Here is a 21,998-nt window from a genome sequence, read left to right as displayed (position 1 = left end):
ACAGAATAAGTATAGAATAAGAAATATAATTGGTGTTTTTACTGATTGTCAAATATTTTAACTTTGTACGTGATGGGAAAACAAATGTCAATTGAAGACTGCAGCTTCAATTGACATGAGATTATGTGCCAGCATTGTGCTTTTGTTGTTGGCTGAAGTAACATCATTGCTTGCCTGTAATCAGTTGATTGCCTCTCGTAAACAGCCAAAATGTGTCACAGCAAGAAGAAACATCTTTTGAGGGCTGACAAATTAGAGGTACAGAATCGATGCATTGCCTGGTATACTTGTATACAGTATACCTGATAAGGATTTAAGGCCATATTGGAGACAATCCCAATGTTTTCACTGGCAAATTTCTAGTCAGCACACCGAATATTCAAAAATGCATCTAAATGACAAAAAAAAATGACATTTACGTCAGAGAATATAACATGGGATAGGAGACAAACAATGTAAAACCACATACTTTAAGTGTTTGCAGGATATGCGTCTGTTCTACCAACAATCAAAATGATCTGCACAAAGTAATGGAGCTGTCTGGTCAACTGTTTAAAGTGAATGAAGTGTTCTTGCATGGCCTGTCCCCACTGCTGTATCTGTTTCCATGGAGTGTTTTTTTTGTGTGTCTGCTGAAGCGTTTAAAGTTTCCCTTTGGGGTTTGATTGGGTGAAAGAGCTGTTAAATGACAAAGGGTGAGAGCAGAGAGTGATGGCTCGAGTGATAAACACACAGGTAATGAAAGAGAAAGGGCTGATGGATTGGACCAGACTGCTGCTAATAGGCTCTAGTCTCACCTGGCTAATGGCTGGACCCTAAAGAGAGAGAAAGGGAGAGAGAAACAAGAACACAGACATAATAGAACAGGGGCTGTGCTCAATATACCCAGCCACACACACATGCGCACAGACAAATACACACAAACGGAGTTAGAAATCCTAATTGCAGACTGGTGATCTAGCTGAGCTACAGCTTGCTGTGGTTTAGCCTGTGGCTTCCAACACCCCCCTGAAAGCCCTCTTTGTTCTCACATTTCAGAAGGGAGCCAGTTGCCAACATATTGCTTTACTCCTGCACGTCTGCAAACCGTCTTGCTAAAAGGTCTTCGGGGGACAATTCTGAACAGTTAATTGCACTGGGCTGATTGTCCCTCCTCCCCCCGTCCCCTAATGTTTGGGATCCCATCTAACAAACTGTGAAAGGAAAGTTCCACACTCTGAAGTTTTGCGGACACACACACGTTTTAAATGGCAACAGCAAGCAACACGTTTCATAGCCCACAGCTGTTTAAAGAAAAAGAAGGGCATGGCTCATTCAGATATTTTCCTCTGTGGTCAGAGCGATGACGCTATGCTAGCCACGAGAGCCTATACTCTGTTATTACAGAGGAACAGGGAGTTGTCAAATCTTTTTTCCTGGAGCAACTTGACTTTCGAGAAAGCATTCTTGTGTCCTTGTGGTGGGTCCTGCACACTGATTGTGAGACATGCCAAAAACAACGGGACCTTGTCAGTGCAATGCCTTCATCAGGTGAGGAAATGTGTATTCATGTTGAACAATCAATCATAAAAAAACAAAAAACAAAAAAAGATCACAGAGGAAATCAGAAAGTCAGCTCTCCGGTCCTTACTTGCTCTCCCAGCCTTTTTTCCCCGTGCTATTTGCTTTGCCCCTGTGACTTTGCTTTTCATCCAGGCCGAGGAAAGTGCCATTTCCCGTTCTCACACATGAACGTACATAAACGTCAACACCACACAGAGCACACAGCAGGCTTGTTTGTGGGAGACTTCTGGTCCTTGTTGGCACTTTCCTGTTCAGCTTTAACTCAACTTCAAAACACAAAGGGGTTTTTTTTCAGAGCGCATCGTTTATCTGTTTAAGTGGCCCACAAGGATGGACTGACCCTTGCTGCCTCCTGACACTGTTAGAGCAGAAAACACAGCATGTTACAGTGTGAATAGACCCTTTGACGCTCTGTGTTGCCATCTTTACTCTTCAGTTATGACTCACTGTCTAGGTCGACTTCCTGTGAAACAAACCACAAAGGCTCACTGTAAGGAATTGACACCATATTAGGAACTGAGCTCCATACAGCCCACATTAGAGGGATGTAAGATTGACTCAGAAAAAGACATGAAACTAGCGATATTCACACTGTGCCCTGAAAAATCCCTCAGACTGCGTATACAAAACCCAAGGTGCTGCTTTGTCATTGTGTTTGTTTATTGGCACCCTGCTTGAATGCAGAGGATGTTGTGTTAAGCATGTTGCTACTTTTGGCAGAATGTCCTAAATGACAAACACAAATGTAATCATACACAGTAATCACAAACACAAATTTGAGGAAGCCTTTTACATTAGCAAAGCAGATACCCAGCTGGTAATCTTGTTTACAAGGAACAGCTGAACGACAGATAAAAAAGACATGACTTGGACCATGATTGCTTCTAAAAATAGATTGGCCCAAAAGGCTTTGTGACTACTTCCTAAAGAAGCGTATTAACGGATACAAGAAAATTGTTGTCCTGACCTTTCACAGAGAACACGGAGCGTTTTCTTTTTTTTTTGTTAATGAAAGCAAAAGTTGTGGCAGAGACCACAACCTTGTGTCTCAATCTTGTTCGCCCAAAGGTCGTATGTCCTATTAAGGTAATATCCACAAAAGACTGATGGCACATAACCCTAAACAAAAACAGGGTTGTTGCTGCTCTGTCTTGTATTCTGGTCTCTTTTGTTTTGAGCCTCTTCTCTCGTATGCAAATACTTTACACTATATTTTCTAGTATTCATTTCTATTCATACCACACACTGTTATTTGTATGAGTCTGGAATAAGCCTGTCAGCACTGATGACATTTCGTATTCATGAAAAATCTCATGAGCAATCTCCAGCCATGGAACACGCCGCAGGATTACCTATGTGAATTATGTATGGTGAGCAGGCGGGAAGAGGAGGGCCGTGAACAGAACAGACGCTCTGATGATATGATGACTGTAAAGCTGTAAAACAAATGTCTCACCTTACATTACTATGTCTAATATAGATTTAAGTTCATGTTTTGATTCTGAAAATGCTCATATGTCGGCTTTATTAGCATGATCATAACTGTTGTATCCGATGACCGATGAAGCAAAAGCGATAAGTATTAAAGTTTCATCATCTTGATAAATCTAAATGCATGAACATTTTTTCTGTTAATTCTGTTACCAAGGAGCTGATATCTTTCATTATTCAATGCAAGCTGCTTTTGCGGAATTAAATACTACACTTCATGCTAAAGGGCTTGACTTGAATCAGGTCCAACAACTGATACACTCACTCATCCTTAACATGCAGGGGCAGAGTTTGCCTAGAAACCTGAGCATACGCAATACCTTGGACTTATTACGATGCATTTATAGAATGCAAAAGAGCAACAATCGAGTGCTGTACATCATTCTAAAGAGCCAGAACCCTTGGCCTGTGAGTCAGCATGAACACTGCATTGTGTGCAATGAGGAAGCTATCGTGCAAGAAATAAGCAGCGATGACAACGCCTCAAAATAACCTTTGTACTATCATCAGTTCAATCAAAATACTGTCTAGAATGTTCCATTGCGTGTTTGGACACGGGAGCGGTCAGGTTTAAACAAAAGAAATAGCTTAATTGTATGTTATCTTCAAGCAGTGAGTGCGGAATAGGCTTAAAAATACCACACAGTTCAGAACTGTTTTAAAACAAGCCAGTCGAAAACAGTCAAAGTGTTGGAGCCGATAGAACTACTTGTCCTTTTCCATCAGCCAGCCTTAAATCTGCAGATTATCACAGAGAGTACATAACAAGGTCCATCTTTGATGCACTGACCTGCAAAATTCCTGTCACAAACTTAACCTTACGTTAAATGTACAACGACAATGTATGAGATGAGTATCTAGAGTGCAAACACACAAAAATACAGTACACACACAGCACGTGGGCTGGGGATTTAAGGCCACAACAACGTGGTATTTGGTAGGCAGTGTGTGTGTGTGTGTGTGTGTGTGTATGTTGGATGAAGAACGTGAGCGTGATACCAGCCCCTCTGGGCTCTACATGAATCATGTGTATTACATAAGACACACAGAGCAAAGACAGAGGCGATACACTAGGACCAGATGAATCCAACCGCCCATTTCTCTCTCTTTCTCAATAGATACTCCTTCCAACACACACACTAGATTTTTTTTAGAGAGAAAATCAATTAACGTTTAAACACAACCAAGGGTTGAAACCACCACACACACACACACACACACACACACACACACACACACACACACACACACACACACACACACACACACACACACACACACACACACACACACACACACACAAACACATTTGCTTATTCACACATACACAGGCCGCCTCCTCTCTGTGGCAAGGACATCTGGCACATTTCACAAGCTGGCCATGCGAGTGATGTGTGTGTGTGTGTGTGGGTAGTGCATGTGTGTAGGTAGTGTGTGTTTGTTTGGGGGGGAAGGGACAGGATCATTGAGGGCTAATGTGAGAGGAAGGCTGGCAGCCTGGCACAAGAAAAGGGGTTCAGAGAGTACATGTCACCTACATTGTATTTTTTTCTTTGTCAAGTTGATAAATACATGTATGGCCTATGTTGAAAGTCAACAATTTGGCTAAATTAAATTTGAAACTGTGACACGTCACCGACCGTCAGATAAAAACCAAAGCCGACTAACCATGCTAAAAGCTCTCAGAGGACTCGAAATGTCACGGCTGATTAAAACCTTATGACAGCGATGTGACCGCAGACAACACCATCTCTCTGTTTCACTCAATAGTGGAGGAAAACTGTTGTGACTCATTAGGGCAGTGAATGGTTTCACAGAGTGGGCGGGATCGAGCTCTCAGCTGCTGCTCAGAGAGAGAGAGAGAGCAACCTGACCGAGGCAACTGTGAAAGAAGCCAATTTAATCTAAGTGACCTGCAAGATGAGGGGAAAATAACCTCACTCAATTCACGAGAGACAGGTGAAGATGGCGGATTAGTCGATGTGCATCATGTGGGAGTAGAGACACAAAGATAAAAACAAATATACAGTATGTGTGTCTTACCTGATGCGTGACCATGAGGGAGCAGGGTGAAGAGGAGGAGAAGCGCGGAGGCAGCCAGCCTGTGGGCTCGAGGAGAAGAAGAGGAAGAGGACAGGGCTCTCGTCTGAAACGCTACCATTCCATCGCACATCTTTTCCTCCAGCGACCAGCGAGAGTCCTCTACGGCTTAACCTGTCCAGGCCACATAGGGAGGGAAAGGGATAGAAAGAGGGGGAGGGAGGGAGAGCAAGGATTACTACCAACACTGAGCGTGGATTACGTAACCAAAAGCAACACAGAGCGACAGGAGGGAATCGAGGGAGAGAGCTGTGAGTGCTACAAGAGAAGGAGAGAGGGGAAAGGCCACAAGGTGGAACACATTTCCCTTGTTGCAACATTTCAGAATTTTAATCTGAATTTCCTGCAGGTCATTAAGTAGAAGTTGGTTTTCTGAGAAGGATACGGCATAAAAAGATCCTTTAGTTCCTTAAACTGCATCCTTCTATTTAAAACTAGACTCCACACAGATGGAGTAGTTTACAGTTCTACATCCTCAAAAACCACTGGTAGCAGCATCACCCGGAAAGTTCCTCTGATCTTTCCTCCATCCGTACATTTGGCGTTACCTCTAAGACTGAACTAAGTAAACAGGCCTCCATACCCAGCTCAGCTGTAGATGATGTAACACAGAAACAGATCCCGGCTGATGGTGAGGAAGCAGTATTAGGGTGAACGAGGCTATGCATGTGAGAGCGAGGGAAAGAGAGGGAGAGAGTCAGTGGAAAATCTAAAGCAGTGATAACACGTGATGTGCAGCCTTTGTTCAAATCCATAGTTTATGCAGGAGAGAAGATTCATTTTACTGTGACTTCATCAAAACAATAATATTAAAACATTCTTAGTTCTGTTTTTTTGGACATTGTGGCATATCAGCTTGTGTTAACTATCTGTATGTTTGTACATTTAGAGATATTCATTAAAAACTCTGCAGCAGAGACTTGTCAAAAAGTAGTTATTAAAATGTAATAACAGTAAGGGCAGTGTACTTTACAGTTGAGTGATAAACAGATGCCACACCATCAGCTCAGCTCTAACACTTCTCTGCCATATGCTGCAAATTGTTCAAATGACTGGAGCTTGATGGATTTATTATAAAGATCACAATTAAGTGTAACTTACAGGAATACCTCCAGTATTTAGTCACGTATATGCCCAGGATACAGTAGCTTGTGATATGCCTTCACAATTTAGAACTGCAAAATTGTGGTTGCTCAATTTGTCTGAGTGTGTATCAATAAGTGGTATCTGTTTTGAGTTTCTGCAAAATATCACCAAAAAAGACAAAAGCTTAATCAAACGCTGCATTCCTAGATCAGTTACATGACAGAAGAGAAAAAAAGGAGGATATAAAGAGTTATTGTGAGACACATTAAACGTCATTAAGGATAGAAATGCAGTCATACGTCCACAAACACAGCCAGTATAACTGCACAAATCTCTGTCTATATACCCACTTTACTAACTTCCTCAAAGGTTTAGGTAGTTTTTGGGGGATATCATGACCGTACACTATCACTACATAAATGAGATGCAGGTGCATATAGTCTTTAGTATGTTTCTGCAGAGAGGTTGGGATGAAGTAGCAATAGTTGCATTTTTGCAACGAACTCGCTTGCTGGCGTGCAGCATATCCTCAAGAGAGGCCAAGGGGCCCATTACAGTTACAGAAGGCTGCTGAGCTAATGGCTACAGTAATGGCATGGCTGCACTTAGAGAGCCGGCAATTTGATTGCAGATCTGCTGCGTGGACACTGGCACTGCCTCAGATGACCCAGAACTATTGTGATGCGGGGAGTTACTGTAAACATGCACACAGAAACATGGTGTACGCTCTCTGTTGAACTGACACCGAACAGTCTATGGAATAAACTAGTCAATTAAAAGAAATTATTATAACTGACCATTGATTTTACAATGTGAACCAAATGATTAATTAAAGGAGGCAATAATCAACAGACTGAAATAATATGAAGTTAAAGCCTAAATATTTAATGCTGAAAGATATTATGGCTACATGCAAAATGGATTCATGCAAATGTAAAAAAATAAAAAAAACCTCTTACATTTACAATATTACCCTGGTGTACATTTGTAATCCTAAAATCGGGACATTTTATTGCCCAAATTCTTCAGCACACACACAGCAGGGTCCCACACAGCTTGCCACCTTTCTGATGCCCAAAAGAACAGGATGGAAAATCATACCTGCATGCAGCACAGGCCAGTGGGAAAGAGTGACGTAAGCTGGTTTTGGCAGAACAGTTTGGGTACCGCATTGAGCCAAAGGGCATACAGTCAAAAACACATGCAGGGAACCTGTGCCAGTCATTTGATCCATAGACGCTTTCTCATTTGTCTATGTTGAGATCAGAGCACTGGTGTTAAATCCGTGTTTATAGATAGGCCCTTGGTAAAGATGTTTTTCCCAGATGAACATCTCAGAAATAACAAAGTGGAACAAAAGTCAAACATAGGACAACAACAAACACGTGTCAAAGGCACTTGTTGGGATGTAAATAAGCACTTGGGATGGCTTTTATAACGTAGCTGACCTCCTGAGAGAGCGGAGGGCAGAGTATCGACCCATCAGTACGTCTGCAAAGTGAAAACTTAAGCAGCATTAGCTTAATTGCTTTCACACCAGAATGTCTGACAAATGAGAAAGTCATTAAGTTTGTGCTAAGGTATCCCAAAATATACAGCAAAATAAACAGCTTTCCAATTAGATGGCACAAGAGCAGAATTTCTTGCAGCTCTTTTTTAATGCACCTTCATGGCTGATTAATAACCCAGTGGGCAGTTTGACAGCAAATTTCACAGAAAGGCTCCAAATAAATGTCAACTTTATTTCTTCCAATTATGTTGTCCTGTCAAACATCGCCAAAGACACTGAGCCTTCCACACATTACATAAAAGACTGTGGTGCTATTTTGAACTTCAAGAGAACAGATTTCTCATCACTGGAACAAATCTGACATCAAACCACAAGAACAAGCAGTTCCTGTATGTGGCCAGGTGACAGTGCATAAAGACTGTGTGAAGAGTCGACTAGTGCATGTTCCAAAATCTAATTGAAGTTTAAAATTAAGCAAAATCACATTAAAAAATGCCGCTACTGCAGTATAAGCGCTCTTCTATGATGGAGACAGAAAGGAGATCGCTTACAGAATGAGGCTAATTTGACTGAACTTGAAAGACTACTGAGATTTATACATGAAACACTCAGACCGCAAACAACATCTCGAATGACTTGGTTAGCAGATCTGATTTTATAAAGTATGAAACGACAGGAAGAATGTCATTCTTAACAAAAAAAGGTGTAGCAAAAAGAGAAAACACAACCTGACATAATACAGTACAAAAGAACCAGACCACTTCCTTGTTTCAAAAGCTCTGTGTTGTTGGGATTGCTTTTAATAATTGAAGAGTGTCAGTCTCAGAAAAGACGCGCCGCCTCAAGAAAGGTGTATGAAGAATTAATGTCTACGATGTGTGGCAAATTATTTAGTTGGGATACGCTCAGCAGTTCGATGGCTTTGTTCCAGCCCAATAAGGAAAAAGCATTTTAGACTGCAAGAGCAGAAAGAGACAAGACTAGCCATCCGCCGAAAATTTTAAAAATCGAAGAGTAGTCTGAATAAAGTCCCAAATCTGCAACTCATGGTCAGATTAACGCCACAATAGAGAATGGTACTATTCCAGTTTAAGAAGTTAAATCTGCTGCAACTAGAACACTGCTGCTCTCGAGTTTCTTAAGTCATTTAAGGCAGTGTGCAAAATAACAATGAAGATTAAATGCAGTCACTTAAAATCATGAATTATTTGCTAAGACAGAGTCTAGACCTATCCCTGTACATGAAATACTTAATGGAAAAGTGCTTTTTGTTTTCTTTGGAAAGAGCACCAACAGACTTCACAGTCAATCAAGTAAAAGTACAATTCAAATGACTGTTCGATCATTTAGTTTTGATTATCAATTTAATAGCGAGTGTGAGGAAGCACAGCTGCTAAACGTTTTGATGACAGCTCTTATGTTTGAAATCCTGCTATGCTGTTTAATATCACTGCAAACTAAGTACGTTTGCAATTTAACCTGTTGGCTGGACAAGCAAGCTGAAAATGACTTCTAAATGAGCATGATCATAAAAATGATTTGTTGCAGTTCTGCAACGACAACATTACCGATGTGCTCTGTCAAATGTGTTGGCCATATTTCAGCCTACTGTACAATGAAAGTGCAAAACGGTGTCTGTTTAGTCTTCCACCTCAGATAAACCGTGCAAGTCTTCACTTCAGACACCACTGAGACAACCAGCCAGCCAGCAGGCTGCGACTGCAGTTTTTCAGCTGCCCAGGGCTCCTGGAATGCAAAGAGAGCCAAGGAGAGCAGCAGTGCAGGCATGTGTCCGGGAACAGAGAGCACTCAGTGTGCCAAAGAAACAGCCGGGAGGAGATTTCCACCCAATAGGCCCCAATGCTACTGCGGTTGTTGGAGCCCGTCTGGGCCTGCAGAGGGAACCCAGAGATGAGGCTCTGCATGGCAGCACAGAAAGGAGCCTTTGTTATACAGTATTATGTAGTATTTAGCCCCACAGTGCCCGGGCATCCCTCTGTACCATAGCAAGGACTGAGGCAGAAAGAGTGAGGGGAGAATAAGAAAAAGGAAAGATTAAAGAGAGAAAGAAGTAGGAACACAAGAAGTGTTAGGGGAAACACTAAAAAAAAGAGAGAAACGCTGTCATGTTGACAGTGGTGAGAGCTAGAGAAAGCTTAATGTAGGATTCCAGTCAAATGCAGTGTACTTATCTGTCCTCACAAGATGTTTTCTCTGAGCGTTGTTGTCAAACAGAAAAAAGATTTTAAACGCTAGACTTGAAGTAAAAAAACACTTTGGCTACACAAGGGCTTTTTAAATTGAGAACCACCATAGCTGCTCATTGTATATCTGCTAGCTCCTCCGTATGTGTGCAATGTGTGAAAACAAAACAAGTCAAGTCAAAAAATGAACAGTGAACTGGTGATTGTCACACTTTTAAAAATTTCATATCAACATCTCACAATTGCGATGATATTCAAAAACTCATAACAATTTAAGGAGACATAACCAGCAAGCAAATCAACTCACTGAAGCAATTACAATGCCGTGATTGCCATCAATATTCACGGCTGGATTTCTCGGGATAAAGAGGTGAAATAACGGAGTAAAAGGAACATAATCGGCCCGTTTTTAGATATTGCTTGACAAAGAAGCCCACACTGACAGAGACAATGTTCTCTTTCAGTGTGTGGTTTATATTTTGTTAATAAGAGAAAACACCCTTAGGGGTTGCCCAATATGGATAAATCTCACTGTTGAGGATTTAATTAAAAAACAACAGTAAGCCTAAAGAGGATCAAATTCAACCGTTTTGTAAAAAAGGTAATGGACAGAAAGCCTGACAGGATTGTCTGTTACCATCAAGGTTAACAGAAATCCAGTTAAAATCAAGGTTACTACAAAACAGGGATAGCTGTCATGGTTTGGAGTCTGGACAGTGGCAAACCCTGACATATCACAGTGTCTATTCCCTCACACAGTGCAGGATCCTATCTTCCAAAACAACATGTGACTCACCACTTGATGTAAACATTGGCCATGAATGTTATGGCGTTGTATAGAGCGATCTGCTTAGACTGCACATTAGTCCCTACATACAGGGCTTCATAGATCTCTGCTCTCTGTCATGATAATAGTCAACAGCTTACAATAAATGTCCCCAGACTCTTGCAATGCTTTCGGTCAGTATAACTGACCTTTACAACCCTTTCCGAGCAAACAGGAAACGACGCCAACTTTTATTGCGACATTAGCGAGGGAGTGGGAAATGACAATGTTGAGGAGTATCTTCGCAGGGCAGGGAGATCCTAAAACGCAATAACACAGCAAGTCCTATCAAACGTGTTCATCTGCCTTCATAGCAGCTCTGAAGCGGAGTCACACGCTTCGACACGTGCAACTGTACTGTGAGCTATTTAAACAAAGACAGTGGTGGGCTGCCAGGAACACACACACACACACACACACACACACACACACACACACACACACACTAGGACAAAAACAAAGACCAAACCTCATTCTTACAAAGTAAAAGATCAGCACGAACAGCGAACAGATGTTTAAGTTCCTCATCTCGTTGTTGTATATCGTTAATAGCTGCGTTATTTTAATTATTGCTCACAATGTTGAACAAAGTGTAACTATACAGTAAAGCTACAGCTGTTAACTGTTAAGAGACAAGAAAAAACTGCCTAACCCAGTCGGTTGTCTGTTTAATTAAGTATTCAAACGCATTGGCAAGAAAGGCTATGTTGAAAAACCTGTCAGAAATATTTAAGTAATGTAAACAGATGTACGTCAACGGTCACGTACAGACGCCGTTTGTTGACACAACACAACAAAAGTGACAACTCGTAATTCACATTAATAAATTAATAAATCTTACCCAAACGTTGACAACTACGTGTACTTACGTTTTTCAATATGTAATAATACAAGTATAAATGTAGGGTAAGAGGAAGGCGGAACAAGAGGTCTCGTAGTGGCGTATCTGTGCTTAGCTTGCGAAAAAAAAAAAAGGACTCACCAACGTAAAGGTTACCAGCGAGCCCTCCTCTCGACGTTTCACAGTGGAGGCATTCACGGCCGAGCAATGTAGACACCCAAAACCAGAATGTGGGGGAATTATACAAAAAAATATATATGTTTTCGTCGTCTAGGTTCCGTAAGAGCTGCCCTGCTGCTTCCTTGTCCCCCGGTCTGCTCGCAGGCTCTTTCTTCTAGGTGTGCGGAAACACTCACTGTGAGAACTCTACCAGCAGCTGCCTCGCTCTCGCGCGGTCTCCATGACTACCCCGGTTGGAAGGGCGGATCCTAATCTGTCAAGGCAACCACAAGGGGGACTACTTCAAAATAAAAGCAGTTCATTTTGGTGAGGAAACAAAAGAATGGACAAAGAAAAAATAAAAATAAAACAAATAACCAGAGATATACAATAATGTGCAAATGTATCTACCAAAATGTGATCGTTAAATTGTAAATGATTTTTCACCAGACACTTGCAGTTTTATGGGAAAATTGTATATTGGCTGAACGAGATGCCACGGTGTTATAATAACAAAATGCAATTTAACAAAGAATTGTTTGATATCAGACTTATTTGCATTAACCACTAACAAAATATCGTTGTTGCAGATGTTATTATCTTTGTTATTGTATGCTCACATATGATCTGTTCCATTACCAAACTGTAATTTCAAATATTATTCTAAGTTAAGAACAATATCCTAAGAAATTAACGAGCCAATAAAAAAGGAATCAGGATCTGACATGTAGGCCTATATGCTAAAAGTGGTAAATATTAAACAATTGAAACGATGGTTCATAGTCAACTTTTAGTTTGAGATATGAATGCTTGCATTATGAGCCATTCATTATCCTGCTATATGCCTTTGTTGCTTCCTTTTTTGTCAGACTCTAAGCGCTAAACTCATTATTGTTTCACTGAGGTCTACAATTAAATATATAGGCTTTATATAGGCCTTATTCATAGTTGAATGTTTTCAATAAACCAAATCAAAACCTACTAAAATGATGACTTTTCAGCCCCACTAGTTTTACCATTTAACAGGTTTGAGCATGACTTTATTGCTCTTGTCTCTGACAGTTGACATAAAGTCTACTCTGGTTCCTCTGCTATGGTGTTTCATTATCCTCTGTTAAGAATTGTCTTTGTTGCCGCTGCAGCTGGAGAGACTACATTATCACACCATGCATATGCATTAGATCTACACATGCCTGAGAAGTTGTTTTACCCAAAGGGAATGAATACATTGGCACATTATGTGAATGTGGGCATGGGACTTGATATATAACATACAGTCGTGCTGTATTGTTTTTTGTTTTCAGACAGACAGTATGTGTGGGAGAAAATATCACTTTCATTTACTCAAAGTGGAGACAAAGTGAGCTGTCTCTTCATACCAAACCATCAAACCACAGTTCATGCTGCACTGCAACCTTGCAAAGAAACATCAAAGGAGGCAGCTTGTAAAGTATCCACAAACATCTCTTACTTTAAGCTAGAGACTGGAAAACATTAAATCAATCATGTCATCCACATATATGGAGAAGTTTTTCTACAGCAAATGAATTATTGATTTTCTGCTCTCATGAAAAATACAGGGCAGCCATGGCATCCAAATAAAGGTTTTCATTGAGAAATGTAACTGTGATGTGAGGGTAAAAATCATTGGATGGTAAGGATGTTTGGTCTAGAAAATGGTTGTAATAATTTTTCTTCTCCTGAATATGTCTTCTATTGTGCTCCAAATCGTGATCCAAATAATTAGTCTCTGTTGTTATGATTGTACTGCTTTGAACAAAGCTCAGCTCCAGTGAATCATGCAACAGCTGTTAGTAGGAGGAACATTTAGGTCCCAGAAACAATGACTGAACATTTAATTTCATCAGTAAACCCTGACTAAGATATATTTCCAAGGTAATTGATTCCACATAAATGCCATTAAATCCACTTTTACTTTCGCTTTCTCAAATTCCAGTAAAGTTCTGGCGCTCTCCTGACCTCCCCTTCACCCACTTCCTGTCTTAATTCCTCCTGAATGGTATAAACAAGTCCTCTTACATTCTCTCTCATTGTGAAGATGCCTTCCTGTTTAAAGAGTTCTTGAAATCCTGGCACTCTCCAACCCATGATTAATAGGATAAAAGTCCTGCTGGAGCCCTTGACATGTCATTGAGTCCTGAAAAGAATCTCTCAAAGGACAAGAGATGGATACTCCGGAGATAAACAAGAAGGAGCTGAGCCAAGTGTCCTACAATTTTGCTCATTAATATGAAAATATATGCAGCAAGGTGGTCCAGCATCTAATCAAATGTTCTATTCCATTGGGGGGGACATGTGGTGTCGATGAAATTCTGCTCATGTCCTGTTCTTGTCTTACTGTGTTCAAGTCAATAACACAAGGACATAGTCCAGATCAAATCCATTCAATGTGTAAGGAGATCAAAATAAAATGTCTTGGACAGGAGGGACAGCTGGCCTTTTCCTAGTGTCTAAAAAATACTTTGTTCCACTGCTGACATCTTGTGGCTGCCTCTGGTCTTACAGTGAACACAATTCTTAAAGTGGTCAATGCTGTCAATTCAGTTCAATTAGTTCAACTAGTTATAGTTTAAAATCTTATTTTGAGGCTGTGTTTCCCAAAAAAATTCTTAAGGCCCCCATCCCCACCCTTACCATACACATTAACACTAATCACACAGTCAGTCACACTCTTAACTGACACACACCCATGTCTTTAGAATTGATCTCAAACAAGCCTTGCAAACATGTTTTAATAGCAAAACTAACACTTACCGACAGAGTCCGTCTTCTTCTCCACGTCCAGTCCTTTTTGCACCACCTGCTCGCCATTGATCCCGAAGGAGGTCGTCAATGGAGCAGTATTACACGCCGACATTGTTCACAAAATACAAACAAAAACAACTTGGTAAACACACTCTAAATCTACAGAAATGTAACCATGCCACGGTTTGTTTTTCCTCTTGCCAACGGTAACGGTTCTTTCAACCAATCAATGGACTGCAATATTTCTAGCTCCACCCTCTATGCATCTGATGCGTTCACGTGCTGCTCGGTTTCTGTGATGGAAAATCGTTCTTCAGACTTCAGTGTGTTAAATTGATTTCATGTCGTAAAGTCTGAAATGTTGTAACAACAGAAACAAAAAACACAGTTGATGCTACGAATGAGATCAGTAAAATGTACCTAGCCTACGACTAATTATATTGGAGTAAAAGGTTGCGGTACAGCACGCAAAATAAATGAAACAAAATCATGTTAACACAATATGTTTTGTTCCCCAGGTGATTCTGACGTCATGTAGGGAAGTCGGGCACTGTCAATTTAATTATTTTCCGACTTGTTGTTCCAGGCTTTCATGTAAGGCAAGTTGCAAAGGCAAGTTTATTTATATAGCACTATTCAGACACAAGGCAATTCACAGTGCTTCATAGACATAAACACAGAAATACGTTACAACAAAGCTTAAGGAAAGAGTGCAAAAGAAAGACACCAATAACAAATTTGCATTTTCTAACTCTGAAACTCGTTTTTCCGACGCTACATGGACGCAGCATTAGCCAAGCGGTTACGCGTTACGCCCAACAAGGAAGTTCCCATTTGATCCAAGGCTTTCGCACCATAAAAATAACAATAAATACGAAGCAATGCGTTGACAGGTATGCGCTTTTGTCACCACCTACCTCAGGGGAATTAAACTTCATATTTGTGTTTATTTAGTTTTCAGACAGTTATAATGCGTTCAAAGCAGAGAGGGTAAACAAGCTGCGCACTTTCACTATTGCAAGTTCGTTTGATAAGCTTTACTAAAGAGACCAATTAAATTCGTCATTTAGCATTTTATCTTTTATCTTTCACGTGGCTGCGGTGTTAATTTTGGTCGTTGGTCTTTTTTCATTTAGATAACTGGTAAACTCGGTTAGCCGACCTTTCACCCAGTTAGACATGGTTGTGTCCCTGAATGACCTCCTTTTCATCAGTTTCAAATCTTCAGCATTTCTCTTTTATTCTGTAGTTTTTTTTATTTAAAAGTGCATTTGTCAGCACATGTAACAATAGATTGCACATGAAGTTAAATTTGATTCATTTCAGTATTTTCCTGAATATTTACTGAGCAACATGTAGATTCAATAAGGGTATACTTTGCATAGAGATAGGTGCCTGAAAGAAAAAAAAAGTCTATCTAACCATTAGGGTTAATTTATTGATTAGATAGGGACGGGAATTTATTGAATTTCAATTTTCTATGTTACTGCTCATGCTATGTTGTCATTGATGAAGACAAGCAGTCAGATACAAGCTCCTATTATTATTATTATTATTATTATTATTATTATTTCAAAAGTATTTTAGAAATCAATTTAGCAACATCAGCATGCACTTATTGATAATGTTCTGTCACTGTATCCATAATTGTCCACTTCTCAATGAAGTTGCATTTTAGAAACTATTCATTTCACAATTCCCAATTTTTTGTGGAAATTAAGATAATTGTATTCATGATTTCCTCAACAGATGCAATGGTTAAGTAGTCATATTCAACCAAAGGCCTGAGGACAGAGAATCAGTGTTCTCATCCTGAAGAGCTGGAATGGCGTGCTCACAGATCCGTGTGAAAATTCTCCCCAGCGTTCGCTGTTTCTTTGATAAACTGGTGCACGTGAAAGTGGATGGACTCGCTCCTCACAAACCCGTTGAATTGAGATCCACACTGGTTGATGACAGAGGGGTGATATTTAAGGCTTCAGCCCTCTACCGAGCTGATGAAGGTGGGAAGGTGGACGTCTCTCGTGCACCCTCTCTGGGAGGAAGTTACACCGGAGTGGAGCCCATGGGTTTGTTTTGGTCACTGTCACCAGAGACTCCGCACAGCAAAATCCTGAAGAAGAATGTGCTCAGCCCAACACAGGTAAAGATCGAAGCACTTAGTGGAGACACTGGTGAGCTGCTAGCGTCTGAAACCAATGAGAGAGAGTACATGACAGAAGGGATGAAAAGGATACCTGTGCAAGAGGGAAGACTGCGAGGAGTCCTCTTCATACCGCCAGGTAAGCTGTGTCTAATAAGTCAGTGTATTGGAGTTGATGAAGATGCATAGAGGGTTGTCTTCTTCGAAATGTTACCGCTCTCTTTTCATCTCCCAGGAAAGGGTCCATTTCCTGGAATCCTGGATATGTATACATTTGGTGGAGGTCTTACTGAGCCCAGAGCGAGCCTCCTGGCAAATAAAGGCTTTGTTGTGCTCGCACTAGCCTATTTAGGCTACAAGGATCTACCAAAGAAAGCTGAAAAGTTAGATTTGGAGTATTTCGAAGACGCTGTAACATATCTCAGAAGACAACCAGACGTAAGTATTGAATATCCAAACAGGAAAGCTGACGGTATTTACATAACATACAAAACTTCATTCATAATAGCTCATATAAAATTCATTGCTATCCAAACGTGAAGTGTTTTCTGAAACTGACACATGGCTGTAATGAATTTATATATTGTCTGTTTCGTCAGATATCCAAGCAGCATATTTGATAGTGATTATTAACACAGTGTTTTCTTTTCCTGCAGGTCAAAGGTCCTGGGATTGGCATCATATCGATCTCTCACAGTGGTAGTATTGCTTTGGCGATGTCGTCCCTCCTCTCGGGGATCTCTGCGACTGTCTGTATTAATGCCTACAATGCAAACATTGTGATTCCTATACACTACAAAGACCTGGTCATACCTCCACTTTGTCCTCTCACAGAGAATATTAAATTCTTAGACTCTGGCATGCTTGATATACGTGATGCCCTCCCAGACCCGTCTTTGGAGGAGAACAGAGCGTCTTTGTTTATGATTGAACGTGCCAGCTGTCAGTTCTTGTTTGCGGTTTCTGGAGACGACCACAACTGGAACAGCGTTTTTTTTGCCGAGCAAGCTGTCGAAACGCTGAAAAAACAGGGCAAAAAGTCTTACGAGCTGGTGTCATACCCGAAAGCTGGACACTTTTTGGAAGTGCCACACATGCCGTATTGTGCGTCTGCGTTTCACGGAGCAGTAGGGATGCCTGTGGTGTTTGGTGGGGAGCCAAAAGCCCACTCGGAGGCTCAGCTGGATCTGTGGGAACGAGTCCAGGAGTTCTTCAAGAGCCACTTAGTCAACAAGAGCACTTGTTAGCAAGCATCGCAGCATCAAGTGTATCAAACGTCTCAGAAAAGAACATCCTCAGCTCTGCTTGACTTTGCCTTTAGTTCTAAATGAATTAAATGAATTTAATTGTTTAATAACGATGCTGAAGGTATTCCAATCTTGAAGCTGACTCAGTATAACTGACCTCTGTGAGTGTGCCACGGGTCACATAACATTAAAGCTTTTATTCAGTTATTACACACAGCAGATATGTTGACTTTAATGGAGAAATCAAAAGCTAAGCTTGTGTTTAAATTTAGCATACCATGGGCAAGGCAGTAAGCTAACACATCAGGGGCTCAGAAGTGAGACATTTTCCTGTAATGCAGCCATCACTACTGTGATTAAAACAAGACATCTTTCTTTCACAGCCAGCCAAAATGAAATATCTCACAATAACAACTTCATGTGTTGTTGTAGAAATCAGCCAATTATCAGTGGGAACAACTAAAATCATCTCTTAAGAAATAGACTCCTTGCCCCTTTTCTTTATTTTGTTCATGCTTGGAAAGATTTAAGAAAGAATCAATTATCTTTTTGACTGCTACTGATTTTTAATTCAACTCACCTATCAGCTATATCAGCATGGACTCGGACAAACATGCTGCTGGAAAATAGACAGGATTGAACAACATTTCTTGGCAGAAAGGAGCAGTGAGTCTTGCAATCTGTGCCATCTGTACATTCAAATTATATCATTTCATAACATATGACCCAGTGACATTAAGTAGGCAACAACCTGTACTTATGTAAAAAAAACAAAAAAAACAACCTCCCCTTAAAGCAAGCAGTGTGTTTAGATACAAACACACAGGGACATCTCCTATGGGATTTACTCCTCACTGAGAGTTTTTAAATGTAAATGTCGGCCTCTGGTGGCAGCTCAGACTTTCCACACCCATTGATGTGTCAAGTAGATACGATAGATACGATAGAGAAAAAGGAGGAGAACTTTCATGATGAAATCATGTGAAACAGAAGGGTGTTAGTCTCACTGTTGCAGTTTAATTCCCCAGTCAAAGTTCAAAAGCTACACTTGGCTTTTACATGTTGCTTCTTTTTAAAGGGAAGTCAGTTATACTTTGATGATGTTAGATTTTCTCTTTGGGATTTTACAAGCAAGTCTGCTTAGTCTGTCCTGAAGTCACATACAAAAAGGATCAAATCTCATCAACACATTTTTCTCCACATGGTGAAGGCAAGACTTTGATTTGTGAGTCAGTCCTGGTTGTTTCTTAGTGTACTGCACGCTGTGGATATTGAACAAATAGGACTACTTGAGTTCGCAATACAGGTGGCGTGATCAAACTTTGAATGCCTGTTTTTTTCACATAAAGTTGAATAATTCTGTATCTGCTCCAGAGTGTTTTATTGAACTGTTTCTGTATTGACACGTTAACATCATTACAAATAAATCTTCTGAATCATTCAATGTGTTAGTGTATTGTGTTTATGCTCTGATCTTTAGCTGTTTCTCTGCAATGAGGCCATCAGAGGTGCCTCGGATTATCTCATCGGAGGTTACTCACCAAACAAAACCATTATGGGTTTGTTAGATTTATAATCTAATAATAATCTATAATCTATAATCATATTTGTTTTCAGGAATATTTCACTCAGTCAAAAACATTTCAAAGAATTGCCAAACGTGCTCATTAAAATGTCCATAGTGCTGTTTCTGTTACCCCAATGGTTCAAAACTGAAGCCCTATAAGGAAACATACACACCTACATTTTCTTTACTCCATTTTCCTGTGGTAAAGAGTACATTTAAGTCGTTTTCTTGAGATCTTTTTTGAAATTTTACACACTTTAGTAATCCTTGAGGGAATTTCAGGCTCACTTGCGTCTAACATACACACACACAAACAGGACCTGTGGACATTCATTAGTGGAAAGATGTCAGAGTGGGCACCTCTCTAGAAGACCAACTTCCACATTTCAGTCCGCAGCAGGACTTGAGCTGGTGACCCTCCATTTCCCATCCGGTCCCTACAGTACACAGCCTCCTTACACCTCCAGAGTTACAAAATCACAAAACAACAGAAATAGATTTAATTGACCACATAGCAGATATGGCCTATATGACACATGACATGTTGTGGTCTGAATCACAGTGACCAGCTTTTTTGTTTTGTTTTGCTGCTCCAATTGGCTGAAAATGATCCTGCTAACATGAGGAAATAAGCTGTGTTATCGCAAGATAACTAGATAAATAAGTTCCTGAGAAAACAACAGGTAATTTCTCATCATTACAGGATGCATTGATACATTTCTGCTCGGTGATTTAGGGCCAAACTAAAGGACTCTTCCTTTACAATTAATGATGACAGAAAAAAGCAGCAAATCCTTTAAACGTTTTTAACAGCAACTCCTTGGATTTTCCCCCACAAGTGAACAAAAAAAGATCAATCTATCAACTTAACTTAATTCTATAGCTGAAAATCAAGTTAATGTAAAACATTGTTTTGGTGTCCTGAGGTATGTCTTCTCCTATTTTGGTATTTTCTGCAAACCAAAGAGGAATGTCACGAGCTGCTGTGAGAGAACAGACTGAACAGACAACAGAAAGGCTGTCTTTAAGGGTAAACTCCATGGACAGTCATGTCAGCCGAACCTTCTGAATTGGACTTCATCATATTTATTACCATGTGCAAATGTTTCTTCACGTCACCAATATTGTCATGTGCACATGAACGTTTCCTTTTTATCATGGAGCATCATCGTTGGGGTCAAAACTGGAGCTAGGGCTGGGTATCAAGTTTCTATTGAGATATTTTCAAACAAGATATTGGGTAAGACAATATCCTTTATACTGACGTACTATATGTTGCGTCACAATAACATTAAACACATTTTCCATTGTTGCTGTTTTGAAACACCCTGTGAATTACAAAATACACAGCTGTTTGTATTTTGTTCTGCAGGAAAGCAATATTTTTACTTATTTAAGTTGACACATTTTTGTTGGATGTGTTTTACTTTGTTTTTCATGTTCATGTTGACATTGTGCTGGATGTTAATTAAACTGCCTGTGTGACATTTAGCACATGCGGATTTTTCTTTAAAATGACTTTGTTTTTGTTTTTCCATTGCAGAAAAAAATCTATATATAAATATTGTGTATCACCATTCAGCTAACAGATGTATTATGAAAGGATTTTTGGTCCGTATCCCTGAGTCCTAACTGGAACTGTCATGAACAGAGCCTGTGTGTGTCCGAACTGTCACTAATTCTACTGTAACTTAGTATACGTTCATTTATTCAATTTTAACAAGGATTTCTTTGAAGTACATCCACATACACCCACCTAACCCAGCACAAGAATTTCCATCAGGATTATTAAAGTTCTATCCTATTATCTCATCTCAGAGCCTTTAAACCCACACAGACTGATAGTTTCCACTCTAAATTAAATAAGTACACACATTTAAAGCTCCTGTAGTAAAGTTTTGGTTTGTGTTGCTTTTGGCACCCCCTGTGGGCTGATTTGGTCCTTTACATGTGTAAGTAGCATTTCAAAAATAATATTTATTCTGCTTTGTTTTCAAACATATCACTCCTGCTGAATATATTCATGGAGATTATATTGTTAAAAAAAGGGTGTTTAGGCAGAGTTTAGCACTTCCACTGACACTTACGCAGCTGCTACAGATTCAGACATAACAAGTAACCATCAAGAAAAAAGATAAATTTTGTAGCTGGTGGTCTTGTTTGCTTTTGTAGCTAATAAAATGACAGCATTCATTTCATTCAATTTTATATCCAGCTATAACGATCCTCACATGGGCTTTGAATTGTGGATTGAAAAGGGTTAGGGTTAGGATGAAGGTGTGAGGAACATGTCATTCCAGATGTGTTGTTGTTCACCACCTTATTTGCCTCCATGAAGGTTTATTCTCTGATGGGCCCACTGCCCAACAGAACTGTAGTATTGCTTAGTATGTAAATTATGTAATCTGAAATTTGGTCTCCCTCCTCTTCCTCCCTTTTCTGGCCATTCATAAGATTGTCGACTCTGTAGCAAGAGGTGGGGCTTTCTTCTCTCC

General features: G+C 40.1%; 2 protein-coding genes across 3 annotated transcripts in view; one reads left to right on the top strand and one right to left on the bottom strand.

The window, feature by feature from the left end:
• susd6 (sushi domain containing 6) overlaps nucleotides 1-12,037 on the bottom strand; it is a 30,553-nt gene extending 18,516 nt beyond the window's left edge. The window contains exons 1-2 of the mRNA XM_079347832.1: nucleotides 11,763-12,037; nucleotides 5,098-5,268 (exon numbers count right to left, since the gene is read on the bottom strand). Of these exons, the coding sequence (XP_079203958.1) occupies nucleotides 5,098-5,227 (130 nt within the window). The 5' untranslated portion in view covers nucleotides 5,228-5,268; nucleotides 11,763-12,037. The remainder of the gene's footprint in view (nucleotides 1-5,097; nucleotides 5,269-11,762) is intronic.
• Nucleotides 12,038-15,132: 3,095 nt separating this feature from the next.
• On the top strand, nucleotides 15,133-19,380 carry acot20 (acyl-CoA thioesterase 20). Of its 2 annotated transcripts, none has more exons than XM_079348656.1 (4): nucleotides 15,133-15,158; nucleotides 16,296-16,828; nucleotides 16,925-17,127; nucleotides 17,346-19,380. In XM_079348656.1, exons 2-4 carry the CDS (start codon nucleotides 16,372-16,374, stop codon nucleotides 17,934-17,936), a joined length of 1,251 nt encoding a protein of 416 aa, XP_079204782.1. In that variant the 5' UTR covers nucleotides 15,133-15,158; nucleotides 16,296-16,371; the 3' UTR covers nucleotides 17,937-19,380. The 2 variants fall into 2 exon arrangements, with proteins under 2 accessions (XP_079204782.1, XP_079204781.1); XM_079348655.1 differs by lacking the exon at nucleotides 15,133-15,158 and adding an exon at nucleotides 15,184-15,439.
• Nucleotides 19,381-21,998: the final 2,618 nt, after the last annotated feature.

This window comes from Symphodus melops, assembly GCF_947650265.1.
Source record: "Symphodus melops genome assembly, chromosome: 1".
Lineage (NCBI taxonomy): Eukaryota > Metazoa > Chordata > Actinopteri > Labriformes > Labridae > Symphodus > Symphodus melops.
Note: the sequence above shows the minus strand (reverse complement) of the source record. Positions and strands in the feature narration are given on the sequence as shown.

Coding starts and splice junctions, on each gene's coding strand:
- acot20 (XM_079348656.1), top strand. CDS start 16,372: ATGGCGTGCTCACAGATCCGTGTGAAAATTCTCCCCAGCGTTCGCTGT. Junction 16,829..16,924: donor AGTCCTCTTCATACCGCCAG/GTAAGCTGTGTC, acceptor TTCATCTCCCAG/GAAAGGGTCCATTTCCTGGA. Junction 17,128..17,345: donor ATCTCAGAAGACAACCAGAC/GTAAGTATTGAA, acceptor CTTTTCCTGCAG/GTCAAAGGTCCTGGGATTGG.